We start from the raw sequence: 21,326 nt of genomic DNA, 5'->3' as shown, positions 1-21,326 counted from the left end.
ACTCCTGAGACCAAACAACAATCTAAACAATGGGTTACCATGGGAGAATCTGCACCAAAAAAGGTGAAGACCATTCCTTCAGCCAGAAAGGTTATGGCGACTGTCTTTTGGGTTTCGCAAGGGATAATCCTCATCAACTATATGGAAAAGGGTAAAACCGAGCTGCAAGAAAAACTCCGGCGATTGGACAGCAAAAAATTCCTTTTCCATGACTACAATGCACCAGCACACACCTCAGCAGTTGTGGTCGCAAAATTAATGGAAATAGGATTCCAACTCGTTTCACATCCCCCCTATTCTCCAGACTTGGCTCCCTCGGACTACTATTTGTTCCCCAATTTGAAGAAATGGCTGGTGCGACAAAGATTTTATTCAAACGAGGAGGTGACTACAGCAACTAATAGCTATTTTGCAGACTTGGACAATTCCTATTATTCGGAATGGATAAACAAATTAGAACAGCATAGAACAAAGTGAACAAGTCTAAAAGGAGACTTTGTCGAAAAATAAAAAAGGTTTACCCCAAACACGTAAGTAATTTTTATTTTTGCACGGACTTTTCAAACGCCCCTCGTTTACAAATTTAAGTGTTTGGCAGTCTTTTCTGAAGGTATTTGTCTTGAGTGTAGCCTTGTGCAGCAGTGAAATGTGGATGACAAACAGTCCACACAAAAAGAGAACAGAAGCATTGGAAATGAGGTACTATGCGAGAAAGTTAAGTTTAGATGGGCTGATCAAATAACTAATGAGAAGATACTTAAATACACTGGGAAAAAATAAGAAAATTATGGCACAGCTTGACTAAAAAGTAGGATTGGTTAATATGAGACATCAAGGAAGTATCAATGTGGTAATGGAGGGAAGTGAGGGGGTTAAAAATTGTAGACGAAGGCCGAAGCTTGAATATAGCAGGCAGGTTCAAATGAACGTAGATTGTAGAGGTTTGCATGGGGTGCATTTGCGTCGAGAGCTACATCAAATGTCTCTTCGGACGAAGACAACAACACGCATTATATCCTTGTGACAAATGTATTAATATTCTATAGCTGTAAATGCATTAAAATGAAATCTACGAAGCTATGGAACAGTAAAGTCAGAATTATTAATTTATCTAATTGAAAAACAAGACATTCTTCAACACAACAACTGTCACACTGATGTTTTATACGCTAACTAATCTGCATCATTCTACATCTGACACAGTAATTTATTTATAACAGGGCGTTTCTGGAAGTCAATATACTTTTATCACAGAAGTAAGATATGTTTTGGATATAATATGGACTTCCAGGAAATCAAACAATGGTTTACTACTGATCTATGCAAGATCTTGTGTGTATAAACTGAATCCTCTGTAGACTGATTCGCCTTTTTGTGAGGATATTGCCTTTTTATTGATTATTTCTCAATACATTTTGCTTCTGCTTAGGTCTAATAATAAAAGTCAAACATAGGGACTTTTTTTCAGTGCTTTGTATATTTTTAATGAGCCTGTGCCATCTCTCCACTCCCATGTTAATACTAAATAATGAAGACATTTGTTTAACTATCTTTATTATTTGTCAATCTTTTCTTTATCACTATGTTCAGTTACTAGCAACCATACAGATCAAATAACAGCAATACTGAATTTACCACTGTAGTAATAAACATAGTACATTTACATCCACATGGATACTCTGCAAGTCATACTCCAGTGCCTCATCGACCCACCTTCACAATAATTCTCTATTATTCCACTCTCAAACAGCATGCGGAAAAAAACAAACATCTATATCTTTTTGTGCGAGATTTGATTTCACTTATTTTTTATGAGGATCATTTCTCCCCATGCAGGTTGGCACCAACAAAATACTTTCGCATTCGGAGGAGAAAGCTGGTGTTTGAAATTTCCAGAGAAGATCCCGCTGCAAAGAGAAAACCTTTGTTTAATGATGTCTGCCCAAAATCCTGCATCATGTCCAAAACACACTCTCCCCTATTTTTCAATAATACAAAACGTGCAGCTCTTTGAACTGATAAGGATTCCACATCATGGAGCAATACTCCAAAAGACGATGCAGCAGCATAGTGTAGGCAATCTCTTTAGTCAAGTCGGTTGCATCTTCTAAGTGTTCTGCCAATAAACTGCAGTCTTTTGTTTGTCTTCCTGCAACACTTTCTGTGTGTTCTTTCCAATTTTAATTTTTGTAATTGTAATTCCTAGGTATTCCATTGAGTTTATGGCATTTAGATTTGATTAATTTATCATGTAACCGAAGTTTAATGGATTCCTTTTATCATTCATGTGGGTGATCTGACACTTTTTATTATTTAGGGCCAACTGCCAATTTCTGCACCATACAGATGTCTTTTCTAAATCGTTTTGCAATTTGTTTTGGTTTTCTAATGACTAGATGATAAATGACAGCATTGTCTGCAAACAAACTAAGACGGCTGCTCAGATTGTCTCGTAAATCTTTCATATAGATGAGGAACAGCAAAGAGAACAAGAGAAAACATTACTGTTTTGGTTTATGACTTTCCATCGATTACAACGAACTGTGACCTTTCTGACAGGAAAATACGAATCCAGTGCATTAATTGAGACTGCCCATATGCACGCAATTTCATTACAAGCTGTTTGTGAGGTAGTGTCAAAAGCCTTATGGAAATCTACAAATATGGAATCAATGTGAAATTCCTTGCCAATAGAACGCAACACTTTATGTGAGTAAAGAGCTAATTGTGTTTCACAAGAATGATGTTTTCTAAATCAATTTTGACTGAGTGTCAACAGACTGTTCTCTTCAAGGTAATTCATAAGGTTCAAACACAATATATGTTCCAAAATCCTACTGCATATTGATTTTAATGATATGGACTTGTAATTTAGTGGATTACTCCTTTTTCCTTTCTTGAATATTGGTGTGACCCGTGCAACTTTCCAGTCTTTGGGTGTGGATCTTGTGTCGAGCAAGTGGTTGTGTGGTGTCACCACCAGACACCACACTTGCTAGGTGGTAGCTTTAAATCGGCCGTGGTCCATTAGTACATGTCGGACCCGCGTGTCGCCAGTTTCAGTGATAGCAGACCGAGTGCCACCACACGGCAGGTCTAGAGAGACGTACTAGCACTCGCCCCAGTTGTACGGACAACGTAGCTAGCGATGCACACTGACGAAGCCTCGCTCATTTGCAGAGCAGATAGTTAGAATAGCCATCAGCTAAGTCAATGGCTACGACCTAGCAAGGCGCCATTAGTAACATTGCATGTATCTACAGAGTCTCCCTTGTATCGTCAAGAACGATGTATACAAATGATGGATTAAAGTTAAGTATTCCAGGAGCTACGTACTTTGCTTTATAGCATTCATTACGTATCCTGTTGCAGACCTATCTCTATTCTGCGTGAGCTTAGCGCGTGCCTTTCGGCTTCCTCGCATTGTGTCTAGGCTGTCTTGCCTAGACACAACAGGTTGTATATGATTTTTAAGTATGGGGCTATAGCACCAGCATAGTCCGGAAGGAATCTAATTGGTATACTGTCTGGATCAAAAAACTTGCTTTTAAGGGATTTAAGTTACTTCACTACTCTGAGGTTATCTTCTTATAAGTTACTCATGTTGGCAGCTGTTCTTGATTCAAATTCTGGAATATTTACTTCTATATAGGACACTGCTGTGTTTCCTGTAACAAAATGAATGATTAATCAATTCTGAGTCCATTGCAGGTACTATTTTTGATCCCTCACAGCCATAAACCTTTTTTCCTCACTTCTACTTTCACTGCTGCTGCTCAGAGCATGGCACATGTGGAGCAACATGTCAATAAGATGGCGCTTACCAACCCTCCAATGTTGCGCTCCCCCCCCCCCCCCCTCTCTCTCTAAATTCCAAGACAATGTTGTCTCCCCTGCCTTTGCATCACCTTCTATTAGTGAAAAAGGAATGTTTGACAAATAGAAGTTGTTCTTGGCTTCTACCAGTACTGTATAAACATTTCTTTTCTGTGGAAGTATAAATTACCTGTTCCAATATTGTGAATGTATTCTTTTTTCACTGGTAAAACAATATTTGTTACAATTAGTGTCCCCTGCTCACTAGGTTGTATCACAGATGCAGTGCTTCCACCAGGTCTTAGAGTTCCTTCAACTTCGAGCCTCTGGATTTCATGCAATGCTGCCTGTCTGCGATGTGCTGAAAGATAGTTCACAGAAAATTAAGCAGAAATGAAGACCTGAGTATAAAAGACAAAGAAATCTTTAAATAAAGAGGTATGTCAGGAGTTCCATAGCATCAAAACTATACTTATTTGGAATGAATAGCTCTATTACATTTCATTGTAAAATGCACATAGGGCTAATATTCTGAGAAAGGCAATAACTTTACTTTGGTAGAATGAGACAATATAAAAAACAAGACCGGGGGGGAGGGGGAATAGCTTTTACGTAAAGAACTTTTTTAATGAAGAAAATTTCTAGAAGTTTAAGAAACTAACTTGCTAGCAGGAGGAGCCGCTCTCCTTCCACTTGCTCAGCTGAACCAGAAAACTCCACTGTTGCGCAGCACAAATTAAGTGCCTGGCTAGCCTGTGATATTACTGTCTGTTGTTTCGTTACCTGAAAGCCATATTAGGAAGGTATGGTTAAAAAATGAATATACATAAAGTTTGTATTTCACATTTCTTCAAGCTTTACCTCATCTAGCAAAGTTGAAATCTTACTCCTCACAGTATTTCTATCATCTGCTGGAAAACTGATACTCTCTTCAGAATTGTATGAAACGGTGGATCTGACTTCTGGTCTCCGGATTATTTGTCTAACTGGTGTTGTTTTCACTCCCTGTAAACACAATACTTCTGTAAGAATTATCAGTAGAATCAAATTGAAACAAATGGGTAGTTTCTAGTGGTGCTACAATTTTATCGACTTCTATACGACAACAACAACAACGACAAATCTGATGCTAACAGACTGTGAGCACATTGTTGCACATAGCTGTGAATTCTCTTTGAAAATATTAAATGAGCATTATCATTTGTACACACAGTACAAAATTTAAAGATACTTCTCAGGCGCACAGTGTAAATTTGGAAGATGCGTTTAAACAAAATAATTATGTCTATATTAACCAGATGAAAGTAGGCTATCTTGGAATGGAAAAAGGCAAATATTGTTTCAAAAGGCTACAAGGGAGATAATGGCATGAGGATTGACTTGGCTGAAAGCAAATGACAATAATCAGAACAAGCGTTGTTGGTTTAAAATTGCCTCCTCAATAAAAAGCCATTTACTTTATCATTTTAAGTCCACGAAAATCACATTTAAACCAGGTAAACAATTTCAAAGCAAAACTATACTTACCATGTTCTGCTGTCTTCTGTAAAAACTAACAGTGTGCATAAGAGGCAGCTGCTGATCACCATCGACCACATGGTCTGGTAGGCAGCTCTCTTCATCCATTCGCTCAAAGTGACCACGATTATATCTGAAGCTTTGACAGTGGGTTGACGTAGGACTGTAGTCTTTCTCTGGTGTCCTGTGCTTACTTGGGCTGTTGCTTTTTACTGTTTGCATTAACTTCTGTAAGGATTTGGATAGTATGGTATGATTTAATATTTGGGTTACAGAGCACTTATTCAAGAAAATATTTTATATTTGTATCAAGCAAATCAATACATAAAAGCAGTGATAATACTTCATAACTTACATTCATTAACATCGACTATAGATTTAAGTGTCAGGAAGTCATTTCTGAAAGTATTTGCATGGAGTGTAGCCATGTATGGAAGTGAAACATGGACGATAACTAGTTTGGACAAGAAGAGAATAGAAGCTTTCGAAATGTGGTGCTACAGAAGAATGCTGAAGATAAGTTGGGTAGATCACGTAACTAATGAGGAGGTACTGAATAGGATTGGGGAGAAGAGAAGTTTGTGGCACAACTTGACTAGAAGAAGGGATCGGTTGGTAGGACATGTTTTGAGGCATCAAGGGATCACAAATTTAGTATTGGAGGGCAGCGTGGAGGGTAAAAATCGTAGAGGGAGACCGAGAGATGAATACACTAAGCAGATTCAGAAGGATGTAGGTTGCAGTAGGTACTGGGAGATGAAGAAGCTTGCACAGGATAGAGTAGCATGGAGAGCTGCATCAAACCAGTCTCAGGACTGAAGACCACAACAACAACAACAACAACAACAACTTACATTTGAAACTTAAATGGAGTTTGGGGGTTACTTCAGTTTCCAGAATAAAACCTGTATCTGGAGTTATATGATGGAACTTCCGATGTAAAAAGAAACTTTTCTACCACTGACATGATCAGGGCAAAAGTCTACCAAGCTGAAGATGTGGTAATGCAGACAAAAGACTATTCGATAGCTACCAACCACAAAAACAGAATAGGTAATTGTATTATCACAATCAATCTTGCTTCAACATTTAGTTAGCTATCTTTCTCCTCATCTTTAAGTCCATTTCCTCCTGACAGATGCTTGCTGGAATAGGGCTGACACCTTTGCAGACAGTTTCTTCACTATTTTGTGATAGCATTTTACATTATTGCATCTTTTTATGCGCTAAATCCAAAATATCTAGAGACAATTTTACACTCTTAATACAGTTCTGCACTATCACCTAGTGAACAAAATACAAGGTTACATAATATCAAACCAAATTCTTATTGCATTACGGATTTATTAGCAGACAACCTGGCATATTTAAGAATAAATTGTCTGAAGTGAAAGTATCTTTTGTTATTCCTCAAAGGGGTGTTAAGCCTTTTCTGTTCACTACATATATGAGCATGTAACTGGAAAAATTTAGAGGGCAACGACAACATAAACCTAAGCACATCAAAAGCGGCTTCTTCCAGTTCTGGAAATCATATGCATGTATAAAAAATGCTAAGTTGCATTGTTGTACATACTCAACTTTAAATATCAGGTCCTCATAAGGCTAGCTAGTTAAGACGGTTCAGAGGTCACAGTAATGTGTGGGCACACCACCTCCAACAGGACTTTATCTAGATCAGCACTGTGCTGTTAAACAAAAATTCAGATTAAGGACTGGTTTACCTTTGGGGAAAGCAGATTCTAGAATGAGCCTTGGGAAAGCTAATCAACCCATACAGGACATAGCTTACTAAACACTTACAGGACCAAACTTTTGGTATGGCCAATCAGTGCAGGACCCTTACCAGGAAACATTAATACGGAAAAAGGAACATGCAAATACATCATGATTTTTAATCTTGATTTCAGTTAATAAATGTGACAGTATCACAGAAATGCTCACCTTGGTGACATAAGTGCATCAAAGGAAGGTTTACCGTCAAAATTTTAAAAATGTCAGCTCCAAGAAGAATAAAGTTACATCCATCTGCATACACCTTAAAAGATGACCATGATGTTAAAGTGAAATACTCAAGCTTATGCAGAGGCTCACTGACAGCTGTTCTTCCTGCGCACCATTTGTAATAAACTCTACATTTTTAATGTACTTTAAGTATCTTTTGTCATACCATAAGACGGCAGGCAAAATTGGTGAAGAACATTTGTTCTGTTTTGACATCTCATTCTGTCTGGAAAGAACACTAGTAAATAAGCCATAGTCTTGTAAACAACAAAGCTTTATTACTTTTTGTCCAATGAAAACTGTAAATTCACAAGCAGCACATTTCTATGGGTTAGTTGAATTTTCAACAGTACCTCTATTACTCTTGTGACTGCAGACAACATAACGAGGCTAAAGTTATGAACAATGACCAATGAAAACAATGGAAAATCCAGAATAGAACAACAACATGAATTAAAATAGACCACATAGGAGACAGCCCCCCCCCCCCCCCCAAATCATATTGAGAGATGACTGGCTGTGTGACTGTGTGTGTGTGTGTGTGTGTGTGTGTGTGTGTGTGTGTGTTTGGGAGGGGGAGGGAGAGGAGGAGAGGGAGAGATATCAGTTAATGTTATGAGCACTTTTTTGTATATTCCAGAATAACAGACAATATGTGCCAACTTAAGACCTGCAGCGAACTGCAGAACAAATCACTGCTCATTTTCTAACACAGCAACAATGCTGCAAAAAGAAATTTGTTTGCAGCAACTAGGGCTACAGCGCTGCCACTTTCACTCTCACTGAAAATCTACTTTTGTGACCAATCTCACATCATCGGTAGCATATATACCTTTGGTTATGACATTATGCTGTAGTAGTTTTACTGTTCACAATGGCAAGTAATTTTAAACTTGCTGCTCTCAATGGTTCCAATAAATTTAAAATTAAAAAACTCACTGAGGAATGGTGTTAGTGGATCAAACTTAGCTTGGGAGTGTTATGGAAAGGAAAGTTGCTGCTCACCACATAGCGGAGATCTGAGTCGCACATAGGCACACCAAAATGACTGTTCCAAATAAACCTTTCGGCCTGTAAGCTTTTCATCACACACACACACACACACACACACACACACACACACACACACACACACACACACATATGCAAATGCCCCCCCCCACACACACAAACGTGCAAATGCCCCCCCCCCCCAGACACACACAAGGCTGCAGTCTAAGGCAACTGTAGCCACACTTCAATAGCAGCACCAGTGCATAATGGGAGTGGTGACTGGGTGGGGTTAAGGAGGAGGCTGGGGCAGGGAATTTCTGAATTGTGCAGATCCTTCTGAATCTGCTTAGTGTATTCATCTCTTCGTCTCCCTCTATGATTTTTACCCTCCACGCTGCCCTCCAATGCTAAATTTGTGATCCCTTGATGCCTCAGAACATGTCCTACTAACCGGTCCCTTCTATTTGTTAAGTTGTGCCACATACTCCTCTGCTCCCCAATTCTACTCAATACTTCATCATTAGTTATGTGATCTACCCATCTAATCTTCAGCATTCTTCTGTAGCACCACATTTCGAAAGCTTCTATTCTCTTCTTGTCCAAACTACTTATCGTCCATGTTTCACTTCCACACAAGGCTACACTCCATACAAATACTTCCAGAAACGACTTCCCGACACTTAAATCTATACTCGATGTTAACAAATTTCTCTTCTTCAGAAACGCTTTCCTTGCCATTGCCAGTCTACATTTTATATCCTCTCTACTTCGACCATCATCAGTTATTTTGTTCCCCAAATAGCAAAACTCCTTTACTACTTTAAGTGTCTCATTTCCTAATCTAATTCCCTCAGCATCACCCGACTTAATTCGACTACATTCCATTAGCCTCGTTTTGCTTTTGTTGATGTTCATCTTATATCCTTCTTTCAAGACACTGTCCATTCCGTTCAACTGCTCTTCCAAGTCCTTTGCTGTCTCTGATAGAATTACAATGTCATCGGCGAACCTCAAAGTTTTTATTTCTTCTCCATGGATTTTAATACCTACTCCGAATTTTTCTTTTGTTTCCTTTACTGCTTGCTCAATATACAGATTGAATAACATCGGGGAGAGGCTACAACCCTGTCTCACTCCCTTCCCTACCACTGCTTCCCTTTCATGCCCCTCAACTCTTACAATTGCCATCTGGTTTCTGTACAAATTGTAAATAGCCTTTTGCTCCCGGTATTTTACCCCTGCCACCTTTAGAATTTGAAAGAGAGTATTCCAGTCAACATTGTCAGAAGCTTTCTCTAAGTCTACAAATGCTAGAAACGTAGGTTTGCTCTTCCTTAATCTTTCTTCTAAGATAAGTCGTAGGGTCAGTATTGCCTCACGTGTTCAAATATTTCTACGAAATCCAAACTGATCTTCCCAGAGGTCGGCTTCTAACAGTTTTTCCATTCGTCTGTAAAGAATTTGCGTTAGTATTTTGCAGCTGTGATTTATTAAACTAATTGTTCGGTAATTTTCACATCTGTCAACACCTGCTTTCTTTGGGATTGGAATTATTATATTCTTCTTGAAGTCTGAGGGTATTTCCCCTGTCTCATACATCTTGCTCACCAGATGGTAGAGTTTTGTCAGGACTGGCTCTCCCAAGACCATCAGTAGTTCTAATGGAATGTTGTCTATTCCCGGGGCCTTGTTTCGACTCAGGTCTTTCAGTGCTCTGTCAAACTCTTCACTCTTGTTATGGCCTGAAGGTGTTTGAATTAGTGGATTGTAGGATAATGTATACTGTGAATATGGAAATTTATTGTGGAAAACAGTCGGAAGGGCCTTTTGATGTAAACAATGCAGGAAAGGAGGTCGTCATGAGAATTGCAAAACCAATTTTAGGCACAGGACATAACATCACAAGTGATAATTGGTTTACTAGCTATCATCTGCTTTAAGAACTGCTTGAGGTAAAGACAACTTATGTTGGAACAATGAGACACAACTAAAAAGAAATATCTCAGGAATTTTCACCCAGCAAATCTCAAGAAATAAACACTTCTGTTTTTGGCTACTTGTACCCTACTGAAAAAAGAAAAACAAAGCAGTAATTTTACTTTGAAGTATGCACAATTATGCAGCGATTGATGAGTCCACCAGTTCAAAAAACAAACCCGAGACTGTTACATTCTACAATGGCACAAAAGTTGGAGTTGACGAACTCTATCAACTTTGTTCAAATTATGATGCTGCAAGAACTAATAAAAGAAGGCCAACAGCAATTTTTTACAATATTTAACCGCTATCAATTCTTTATGCATTTATTCACCAAACAAAAACTATGTCAAAGTGAAATGAGTTGATTTCCTTGACGAAATTAGCTGGCAAACGGTGAAACCACAGATTCATGGACGCATGAGACAGTCCTTGATACCCAGACAACTAAAAATTCAAGGACTGGTGGTGTTAGGAGAGGACTCAAGAAGAAAAAAATGGAAATAGCTATAAAAAAAGAGGGCAAAGGACGTTGTAAAATTTGTGGCAGATCAAGAAATAAATCAACACGAAGAGTGTGTGCAAAATGTAACGAATGGGTGTGTTTTGGATATTCAACAACTAGCGCTGCTTGTAGGAACTTTACATCATTTCTTATTGTACGTATCTACTGTGATTACTTTTTTGTGTATTATGAGCTTCTTCATTAAAGTTATTTTGAATAGTTTAATTACTTCTTGTGTAATGTAGTATGTTGTGAGTAATAAATGGATGGAGTGACAAAAACTCCTTCTGCGTGTAAAAAATTAAATGTTTAATTCCTACCCTCGTTTCAAAAGTATTAGTAATGAATTTACTCATGAATCATAAAGGATGTAAAAAACAAATAAAATAATGAAATAGAGAAGAAATGTATTTTTAACACAAAAAAGTGGTGGAGTACATTTGTACTCCGTGCGAGTATGTGTCCTCAAATCCCCTGCGAGTAGTGGAGGGTTAAGGGAAAAGTAGGAACTTACACCTGAGAATTATGGAAATGTTTTTTTCTTGATTGATAACATCCTAAGTTATGACTAGTACATTTAACTGGAAAGAGAAAATATATAGTTTAAATATATAGATTAGGTTTTCCCCATCTCGCCATCCAGAAATTACATTTGCCTCCCAATTGATGGACCAGAGAATTAGTGAAAGCTTCAAATGCTATTACATAAGGGCACTGTTGTGTACAGTTCCCATTAGGAAAATGTTATTAGCAATATGTGTTACCTGATGAGCACTGTCAATAAAACATTTGGTATAGATCTTCAAATATAGTCTACAGAATCTCTCTGACATGTCACAAAAAAGGGCCCATCCAAAGCAAAGAAAAAGATCCTATTCAAGCAGTATCTTCCTCTCGACACACCAAAACTCAGAAAAGGAACATTAAAATACAACTGGAATGGTGGCAGATATGCAATTACTGTGTTTGGTAGTCAAAACGGGTCCAGAAAAAGAAGGAGGAGTTATGATAATTATGCACTTACTCAATTCGATGAACATTTTGGCTGTGTTTGCAGCTTCCTCATAGCAGTTATCTTTGCTGTATCTCAGCTGTCAATGAACACCTACATAATCCTACACAAAGACATACAGTTTACATTGTTAGAATAAAGAAATTACTTCAACCTATGGGACAGCAAAAGCTGAGGTGGAGAATTTCAACTTATTAGTTGTTCACTGCTGACATATTCACAGAAAAAGTCCCAGATCTCACCTGTCTCACAGGAGGCACTCATCTCCATGTCATATTAGGAATACATAGTTGGTTCATACCCAAAGTAGAGAGTAGAAAAAAATTGGACAACACATAGAATGGGATGAACCTTCGCTCATGACATGCGCAATTTCGGAGATTGCGCATCTATACAATTCACAGGCTTGCTTAGAAAGGCCACCTGGATCAGCCCCCTGAATGCTCTAGTGAACTGCCAAAAAAATATTATTATTTAAGCATTTGCAAACAAGTGCTTGGTCTATTCGGTAACCTATATTACTGTTGCCCCGTCAATGCATTCAGTGCTACACACAACTTCTACTCATTGTGGCTTACATATTGCCCAATAATGTACCATGTTCCATAAATTGTGTTTGTTCTTGCTATAGCAGAAAGATAGAAGAGACTCTAGGAGGAGAGTTTATAGCAACAGACGAAAGCATTAGGTATAGAGGGGTCCAAAATCAGATGACAATGACGAGTCTTGTTTGTGGGCTGCTCAATGCTGTGTTTATCAGCACCCATACAAATTCCGAGTCTTTTCACTGTCCAGTCTCACCATTTTACCAAATGATGTTGGAAACACAAACAACTAGTCCCCAGGTGGCAAAAATCCCCGACTCAGCTGGGAATCAAAGCTGAGACCCCGTGATCCAGAGGCAGAAACACTAACAATACACCATAAACTGCGGACTAGCTCCAGAATCAATCAACTGCAAACTTGTACAGAGAAGAGCAGTTATAACTGATGGACTTAAATTTATAACATGATTTTCTACCAATCACCAGACTCAGTAACATTAGTCGGAGACATTCAGAACCATTCTAAACTCAGTTATGCTTAAATACCGTATTTACTTGAATTTAAGCCACACTCGAATCTAAGCCGCACCTGAAAAATGAAACTCGAAAGAAAGGGGGAAAAAAAAAATTCCCAAATCTAAGCCGCCCCTGAAATTTGAGGCTCGAAATTCAAGGGGAGAGAAAAGTTTTAGACTGCACCTCCAAATCGAAACAAAGTTGGTCCATTGTAACATGAGACCCAATTTAAGTCGAATGGATGAAGATACAGCTACAGTAGTTTGGTTTGAGTCGTAAGCTTAACATTTAAGCCATTGCTATGTGTCAGGCGCTCCATCCGTATTTATACGGGTACCCTTCCTTTTTCATGTGCTTCGTCTGGTTTGAATCGATTGCTTATTTTGCTTTGATCTGATGAGTGCAATTCTCTTTGTTATAGGTGTTTACGTCACTCTAAGCTGAAAATGCATTATTGTGCTGTGTCATGCATTGTTTGTCGCATTCTGATAATGTGTGTTTACGGCCTGTCGCCGCTCGCGGCATGGCTTGGTTTTGTGCGCGCTACTGCCGCTTACGATAAAGGAAGCAAAACAATGGCAAGAGACTGCTATTTGTTGTTACTTACACTGCTGCTTTCTTTGATAATGATCAACAAGAACCAGATAATAGACTGTGTATGATAGAAGATGTTCTGAACGAGCGTTTAGCGAACATTTTTCTCCGTTTGAAAATCGTTGCAGACGCCTCTTTAGTACATTACAGTCTGCACAGAAATTAGAGTCATCATAGATTTAAAAATCTAGTCAGATGCTGTGCTTCATTTCTGACTGTATCACTATACAGCATAAGAATAATACTAATATAAACATGACATGATATGTATATTCTTCCGCGTTTGCTCTTGTGTGACTCTAGTTTCGTAGTTTATTAGGCAGACAGGATTTAAATGAGATGGTAGCAAACACGAAATAATACATGGCATAATGTTCACATTCTTCTACCTTTTCTTTTAATTTATTTACTGACGCAGAGGTTTTGGCGCCAGTATTTATCTTTGTGCCTGCAAAGCAAGCCTGTGTAGCGCTACATATATTCAACGGCAGAATTTAGTTGTGGCGGCAGCTACCAACATTTTTCAGAACTTCCGTTTACTCTGCACACGATTCCAAGCCGCAGGCGGTTTCTGGATTACAAAAACCGGAAAAAAGTGCGGCTTAGATTCGAGTAAATACGGTACCCTGAGCAAACAGTAGTTGCAGGTGGTGACTTAAATCTGCTCAGTACTGACTGGAAAAACTTCACACATGTTACCAGCAGTAAGAACAACTTTGCGAATTAACACTGAAAACTGTGACAACTGCCTCTACAACTAGTTTAATGACCCATAAGCAAGAATAGCCCTGATCTTTTTGAAAGTGTCACCACTTAGAGAGGAATTGGTGACCATGATGTCCTCAAAGGAACACTGGTCCCCAAAGGCAAAGATTTTTTCAAAAAAGCTACAATTGTGTGTGTTTGGCTGAACTGATAGTCACTATCAATTTATTTAAACAACAAAATGAGAACAATATTATGAAAAGGAAAGTTGCTATTAACCACACTTCACACTGTGGCTTCAGTTGCCTGAGACAGCAGTCGTGTGTGAGTTGCATTTGCATATGTGTGTGTGTGTGTGTGTGTGTGTGTGTGTGTGTGTGTGTGTGTGTGTGTGTGTGTGTGTGTGTCTGTGTGTGTGTGTTTTTGATGAAGGCCTTACGGGCTGAGAGCTTTATTTGTGACAGTCTTTTTGTTGCACCTATCTGTGACTCAGTATCTCCGCTATATGATGAGTATCAACTTTCCTTTTCATAATATTGTTACATTCCATCCTGGATTTTCCACTGTTTGACAAAATGAGAACATTTAGTTCAGATCTGGCAAATGCAGAAAAATTATGGTTAAAGATGAAAGATGTTATAAACTACTGTGGGAATAGTATGTTCCAAGTAATGCAATAAATGACAGCAACAACACACGCTGGTTTAAAGCAACCATTTGGAGAATATTATTAACACAGACTACTACACTCTCATCGCAAAAGAGATGCTAGGGAAACAGAAAAGTTATAGCTAACTGTGCATCCAAAGGGCAGGCCGTGTGCGATATCTAAAACAATTATTATGATCAGGTCAGATAATCCTATGAACTATTGGTCATGTGTAGAGCCAAAGTACAGGTAAAACCCTTCCATTCGATCTCTCACGGGTCCACCGGGTGTTTAAACTGTAAACTATAGCAAGAAACCAGAAATTTAAAGTTTCACATTTAAAAATGAATTTTGGCATGTGTGTGAACACACACACACACACACACACACGCGCACACACACACACACACACACACACACACACACACACACACACACACACACACACACAGACAGATATATATATATTTTCATACCCTTGGTAGTGAAAAACCATTAGAACTTCTAAAAGTAAACAAGGAACTGTACCCTACTGCATGGTCTCCCAAACCGGGTTTAGCAGAACACCAGTGTAGTGCAGGAAATGAATAAGTGCTCTTTGAAATACTATTTCTTTTATTTGACATTTTGACGACCCTAATTTTTTTTTTTCCTCCCCCCATGAACCATGGACCTTGCCGTTGGTGGGGAGGCTTGTGTGCCTTAGCGATACAGATAGCTGTACTCAAGGTGCAACCACAACGGAGGGGTATCTGTTGAAAGGCCAGACAAACGTGTGGTTCCTGTAGAGGGGCAGCAGCCTTTTCAGTAGTTGCAAGGGCAACAGTCTGGATGATTGACTGATCTGGCCCTGTAACAATAACCAAAACGGCTTTGCTGTGCTGGTACTGCGAACGGCTGAAAGCAAGGGGAAACTACGGCCGTAATTTTTCCCGAGGGCATGCAGCTTTACTGTATGATTAAATGATGATGGCGTCCTCTTGGGTAAAATATTCCAGAGGTAAAATAGTCCCCCATTCGGATCTCCGGGCGGGGACTACTCAAGAGGATGTCGTTATCAGGAGAAAGAAAACTGGCGTTCTACGGATCGGAGTGTGGACTGTCAGATCACTTAATCGGGCAGGTAGGTTAGAAAATTTAAAAAGGGAAATGGATAGGTTAAAGTTAGATATAGTGGGAATTAGTGAAGTTCGGTGGCAGGAGGAACAAGACTTCTGGTCAGGTGCCTACAGGGTTATAAACACAAAATCAAATAGGGGTAATGCAGGAGTAGGTTTAATAATGAATAGGAAAATAGGAATGCGGGTAAGCTACTACAAACAGCATAGTGAACGCATTATTGTGGCCAAGATAGATACAAAGCCCACACCTACTACAGTAGTACAAGTTTATATGCCAACTAGCTCTGCAAATGACGAAGAAATTGAAGAAATGTATGATGAAATAAAAGGAATTATTCAAATAGTGAAGGGTGACGAAAATTTAATAGTCATGGGTGACTGGAATTCGGTAGTAGGAAAAGGGAGAGAAGGAAACGTAGTAGGTGAATATGGATTGGGGCTAAGAAATGAAAGAGGAAGCCGCCTGGTAGAATTCTGCACAGAGCACAACTTAATCATAGCTAACACTTAGTTTAAGAATCATGAAGGAAGGTTGTATACATGGAAGAACCCTGGAGATACTAAAAGGTATCAGATAGAATATATAATGGTAAGACAGAGATTTAGGAACCAGGTTTTAAATTGTAAGACATTTCCAGGGGCAGATGTGGACTCTGACCACAATCTATTGGTTATGACCTGTAGATTAAAACTGAAGAAACTGCAAAAAGGTGGGAACTTAAGGAGATGGGACCTGGATAAACTGAAAGAACCAGAGGTTGTACAGAGTTTCAGGGAGAGCATAAGGGAACAATTGGCAGGAATGGGGGAACGAAATACAGTAGAAGAAGAATGGGTAGCTTGGAGGGATGAAGTAGTGAAGGCAGCAGAGGATCAAGTAGGGAAAAAGACGAGGGCTAGTAGAAATCCTTGGGTAACAGAAGAAATATTGAATTTAATTGATGAAAGGAGAAAATATAAAAATGCAGTAAATGAAGCAGGCAAAAAGGAATACAAACGTCTCAAAAATGAGATCAACAGGAAGTGTAAAATGGCTAAGCAGGGATGGCTAGAGGACAAATGTATGGACGTAGAGGCTTATCTCACTAGGGGTAAGATAGATACTGCCTACAGGAAAATTAAAGAGACTTTTGGAGATAATTGAACCACTTGTATGAACATCAACAGCTCAGATGGAAACCCAGTTCTAAGCAGAGAAGGGAAAGCAGAAAGGTGGAAGGAGTATATAGAGGGTCTATACAAGGGCGATGTACTTGAGGACAATATTATGGAAATGGAAGAGGATGTAGATGAAGATGAAATGGGAGATACGATACTGCGTGAAGAGTTTGACAGAGCACTGAAAGACCTGAGTCGAAACAAGGCCCCGGGATTAGACAACATTCCATTGGAACTACTGACGGCCTTGGTAGAGCCAGTCCTGACAAAACTCTACCAGCAGGTGAGCAAGATGTATGAGACATGCGAAATACCCTCAGACTTCAAGAAGAATGTAATAATTCCAATCCCAAAGAAAGCAGGTGTTGACAGATGTGAAAATTACCAAACTATCAGTTTAATAAGCCACAGCTGCAAAATACTAACACGAATTCTTTATAGACGAATGGAAAAACTTAGTAGTAGCCAACCTCTGGGAAGATCAATTTGGATTCCGTAGAAATATTTGAACACGTGAGGCAATACTGACCTTACGACTTATCTTAGAAGAAAGATTAAGAAAGAGCAAACCTACGTTTCTAGCATTTGTAGACTTAGAGAAAGCTTTTGACAATGTTGACTGGAATACTCTCTTTCAAATTCTGAAGGTGGCAGGGGTAAAATACAGGGAGCGAAAGGCTACTTACAATTTGTACAGAAACCAGATGGCAGTTATAAGAGTCGAGGGACATGAAAGGGAACTGTTGTTGGGAAGGGAGTAAGACAGGGTTGTAGCCTCTCCCCGATGTTATTCAATCTGCATATTGAGCAAGCAGTAAAGGAAACAAAAGAAAAATTCAGAGTAGGTATTAAAATCCAAGGAGAAGAAATAAAAACTTTGAGGCTCGCTGATGACATTGTAATTCTGTCAGAGACAGCAAAGGACTTGGAAGAGCAGTTGAATGGAATGGATAGCGTCTTCAAAGGAGGATATAAGATGAACAAAAGCAAAACGAGGATAATGGAATGTAGTCGAATTAAGTCGGGTGATGCTGAGGGAATTAGATTAGGAAATGAGAGGGTTAAAGTAGTAAAGGAGTTTTGCAATTTGGGTAGCAAAATATCTGATGATGGTCAAAGTAGAGAGGATATAATATGTAGACTGGCAATGGCAAGGAAAGTGTTTCTGAAGAAGAGAAATTTGTTAACATCGAGTACAGATTTTAAGTGTCAGGAAGTCATTACTGAAAGTATTTGTATGGAGTGTAGCCATGTATGGAAGTGAAACATGGTCGATAAATAGTTTGGACAAGAAGAGAATAGAAGCTTTCGAAATGTGGTGCTACAGAAGAATGCTGAAGATTAGATGGGTAGATCACATAACTAATGATGAAGTATTGAATAGGATTGGGGAGAAGAGGAGTTTGTGGCACAACTTGACCAGAAGAAGGGATCGGTTGGTAGGACATGTTCTGAGGCATCAAGGGATCACCAAATTAGTATTGGAGGGCAGCGTGGAGGGTAAAAATCGTAGAGAGAGACCAAGAGATGAATACACTAAGCAGATTCAGAAGGATGTAGGTTGCAGTAGGTACTGGGAGATGAAGCAGCTTGCACAGGATAGAGTAGCGTGGAGAGCTGCATCAAACCAGTCTCAGGACTGAAGACCACAACAACAACAATTTTTTTTTTAAATTTTCTTAAGGTTTCTGTGTTGTTAGTTATGATTTAAAACTGAAGTAATCACTGAATAAAAGAAGCTTTTTCCTCATTTTTTAAAATTTTACAAACCTGCAAAATAAACAAGGTTTTCCATCAAAGTACCAGACTTCTCCTAGTGTTCTGTCAGGGAAAAATCTTGGGAACATTGCCCTAATGGAATAACAGTTAGATTTTACACGGAATAAACCCCAGATTTCATTCATATCTCCTATTTATTAAGAATATCTTGCACAGCGTGTAGTCCCATGTGAAGACTGCACATTATTCCTGTTTATAAAAAGGGCAAAAGATTGGATGCAAGGATGTGCTAACCAATTTGGCTGACATCCACAGATTGCAATATTCTAGAGCACAGTCTAAGCCCAGACATTACAACATTTCTGAAGGAAAACTAGTATCCCTCAAAGAATCAGCACAGACTCAGTAAAAATGACTTGTGTGAAATACAGCTTGCTTTATTCATACACATCTCGCAAACAATATATGCAGGTGAGCAGGCAGATTCCATCTTCATAGATTTTCGAAAGCCATTCCAACACCATACCACATCAGTACGATCATAACAAATACTGTCAGAAATACACTCTACGGTGAAAAAATGATGCTCTACGAAGGAGTCGATATTCATACAGATATTAACAGAAAGTCCACAACTGTAAACTTTGGAGGCCAATGGATGAATGTGTGACATTTCAGTGCAATTTCACCACACAATTGGCAAAGATAGTGTATAGAGGACATGTCAGTAGGGGAATTTAATTTCGTGTACTCAGTTGGGCAGTAACTATACCTCACAGACGGGTGCGTGAACAATATATACAGATGTCAGCATTTTGAGAGAGGATGGCGTAGTCGGCGAATCGCTCAACATTTGAATGGGAGCAATGCCACTATTCAACGATGTCGGTAGGAATGGATGAACCGTGGCCAAACACAGCATCAAGAAGAAAGTGATCAACCTAGAGAGATGACAGAATACGAAGACTGAACAATCATCAGAGAGGCACTCAAAACTCCAAATTCATCATTATCATGAATCCAAAATGCAACTGCTGCCGCTTCAGTGACCTCAAGGACCACGCAAACGGTTCGCAGGGAGGTGGCTGAGCTCATAGTGCCCTGTGTGTCAACTATTACTGATCTCCCCACACCAACAAGCCCGCCTGCGGTGGTGTCGGACACATTCACCCTGTAATCTCATCAACTGAAGTAGAATTATCTTCACTGACGAGTCCCGGTTCAAACTAAGCCCCAATGAACAGTGAAGACTCACCTGGAGACACTCCAGCCAACGGTGGGATACCAATGTGACTGTTGCCCACCATACAGCCTGACAAACAAGAGGAAGGTCTGCGGTGACATTTCATTTCATAGCAGTACCTCTTTGGTTGTCATCTGTGGCACCCTTACACCATAGTGGTACGTCAACAATATTCTAAACCCCATTTTGTTGCCCATCGTGGCAAGCAATCCTCGGCTTAGATTTCAACAAGATGATGCCCACCTGCACACAGCAAGAGTTTCTACTGCTTGTGTTTATGCTTTATAAATGCTACCTTGGACAGAAAGGCCGATGGATTTGTTCCCAACTGGGAACATTTGGAGCATTATGGGCAGCTCATGATATTAAAAACCCAACGCAATCAATCTGACACAATTTGGCACGAGTTCCCTCAGGAGGGCATCCAATGACTACTAATCAATGCCAGGTTGAATAACTAATTGCATGAGGTTGTGCCGTCCCCAGTGAAAGTATTGAAAAAACCTCGAATGCATATATTTAAAACAATTAATATGGACGAGAGCGTTTATCTCGATGCTAAATATTATACTGAGTGTGATACTGGCCTCTCAGGCGGCAGATAATTTGTATCATTTGTATTATTATTATATAAAATGTTGACATAAACTTTCGAGTCCAAAGAGTAATAATTATGCACCACACCAACAATGAAAATTAATGTAAAGAAGGACTGTAATCAATTGTCTTCTTTTTATCAGTTCACTCTCTCTCTTGTCTGCCATGTTAAAAGTCGGACCTATTGGTTCACTGCTGTTGAATGTAAGCGCATTTGTAATATTAATTTGGCAATATCGTAGTTTAATGTTATTTTTCAGTTTTCTCTGTAGAAGGTGAGCCCTGTGTCATGTCAGTTTCCTTTAAATATCAATATTCTGAGTAATTTTCGGCACAACAATTGCAGCCGCCGCTGCAGCTACAGATGCCATTACGTGGCTATCTTAATTCATGAAATCACCCTCTTATAATGTAATAAATATTTTTTCCACAGCCGTCCGACTCAGTGGACGAAGATGTAGTTTTTAAGATTTTCATTTTCAGTTATTGGCTGAGATCCAGAGCCACGACTTGGACTACAATTAATTGTTAAAAGTGGCAAGAACAATTCTCTCGCGTGTGTGAGCAATTACAAATGATAATCAAAGATGTCGTGCTTGTTAACGATATTAGCCAAGGTAAAATACAAAAATATTATTTCAGTTCATAACTTAA

At 39.1% G+C, this 21,326-nt stretch overlaps 1 protein-coding gene across 5 annotated transcripts in view; it reads right to left on the bottom strand.

Annotated features, from left to right (window-relative positions):
- The window catches only part of LOC126416342 (anillin-like), a 140,344-nt gene that overhangs the window by 40,881 nt on the left and 78,137 nt on the right, over window positions 1-21,326 (bottom strand). For all 5 annotated transcript variants that reach the window (XM_050084015.1, XM_050084016.1, XM_050084017.1 and 2 more), the window contains 4 exons: window positions 5,344-5,562; window positions 4,678-4,821; window positions 4,479-4,599; window positions 4,007-4,177 (listed from right to left, as the gene is read on the bottom strand). In XM_050084015.1, the coding sequence (XP_049939972.1) occupies window positions 4,007-4,177; window positions 4,479-4,599; window positions 4,678-4,821; window positions 5,344-5,562 (655 nt within the window). The remainder of the gene's footprint in view (window positions 1-4,006; window positions 4,178-4,478; window positions 4,600-4,677; window positions 4,822-5,343; window positions 5,563-21,326) is intronic.

Source organism: Schistocerca serialis, chromosome 8, assembly GCF_023864345.2.
Source record: "Schistocerca serialis cubense isolate TAMUIC-IGC-003099 chromosome 8, iqSchSeri2.2, whole genome shotgun sequence".
Lineage (NCBI taxonomy): Eukaryota > Metazoa > Arthropoda > Insecta > Orthoptera > Acrididae > Schistocerca > Schistocerca serialis.
This window is presented reverse-complemented; position numbering and strand designations above follow the sequence as displayed.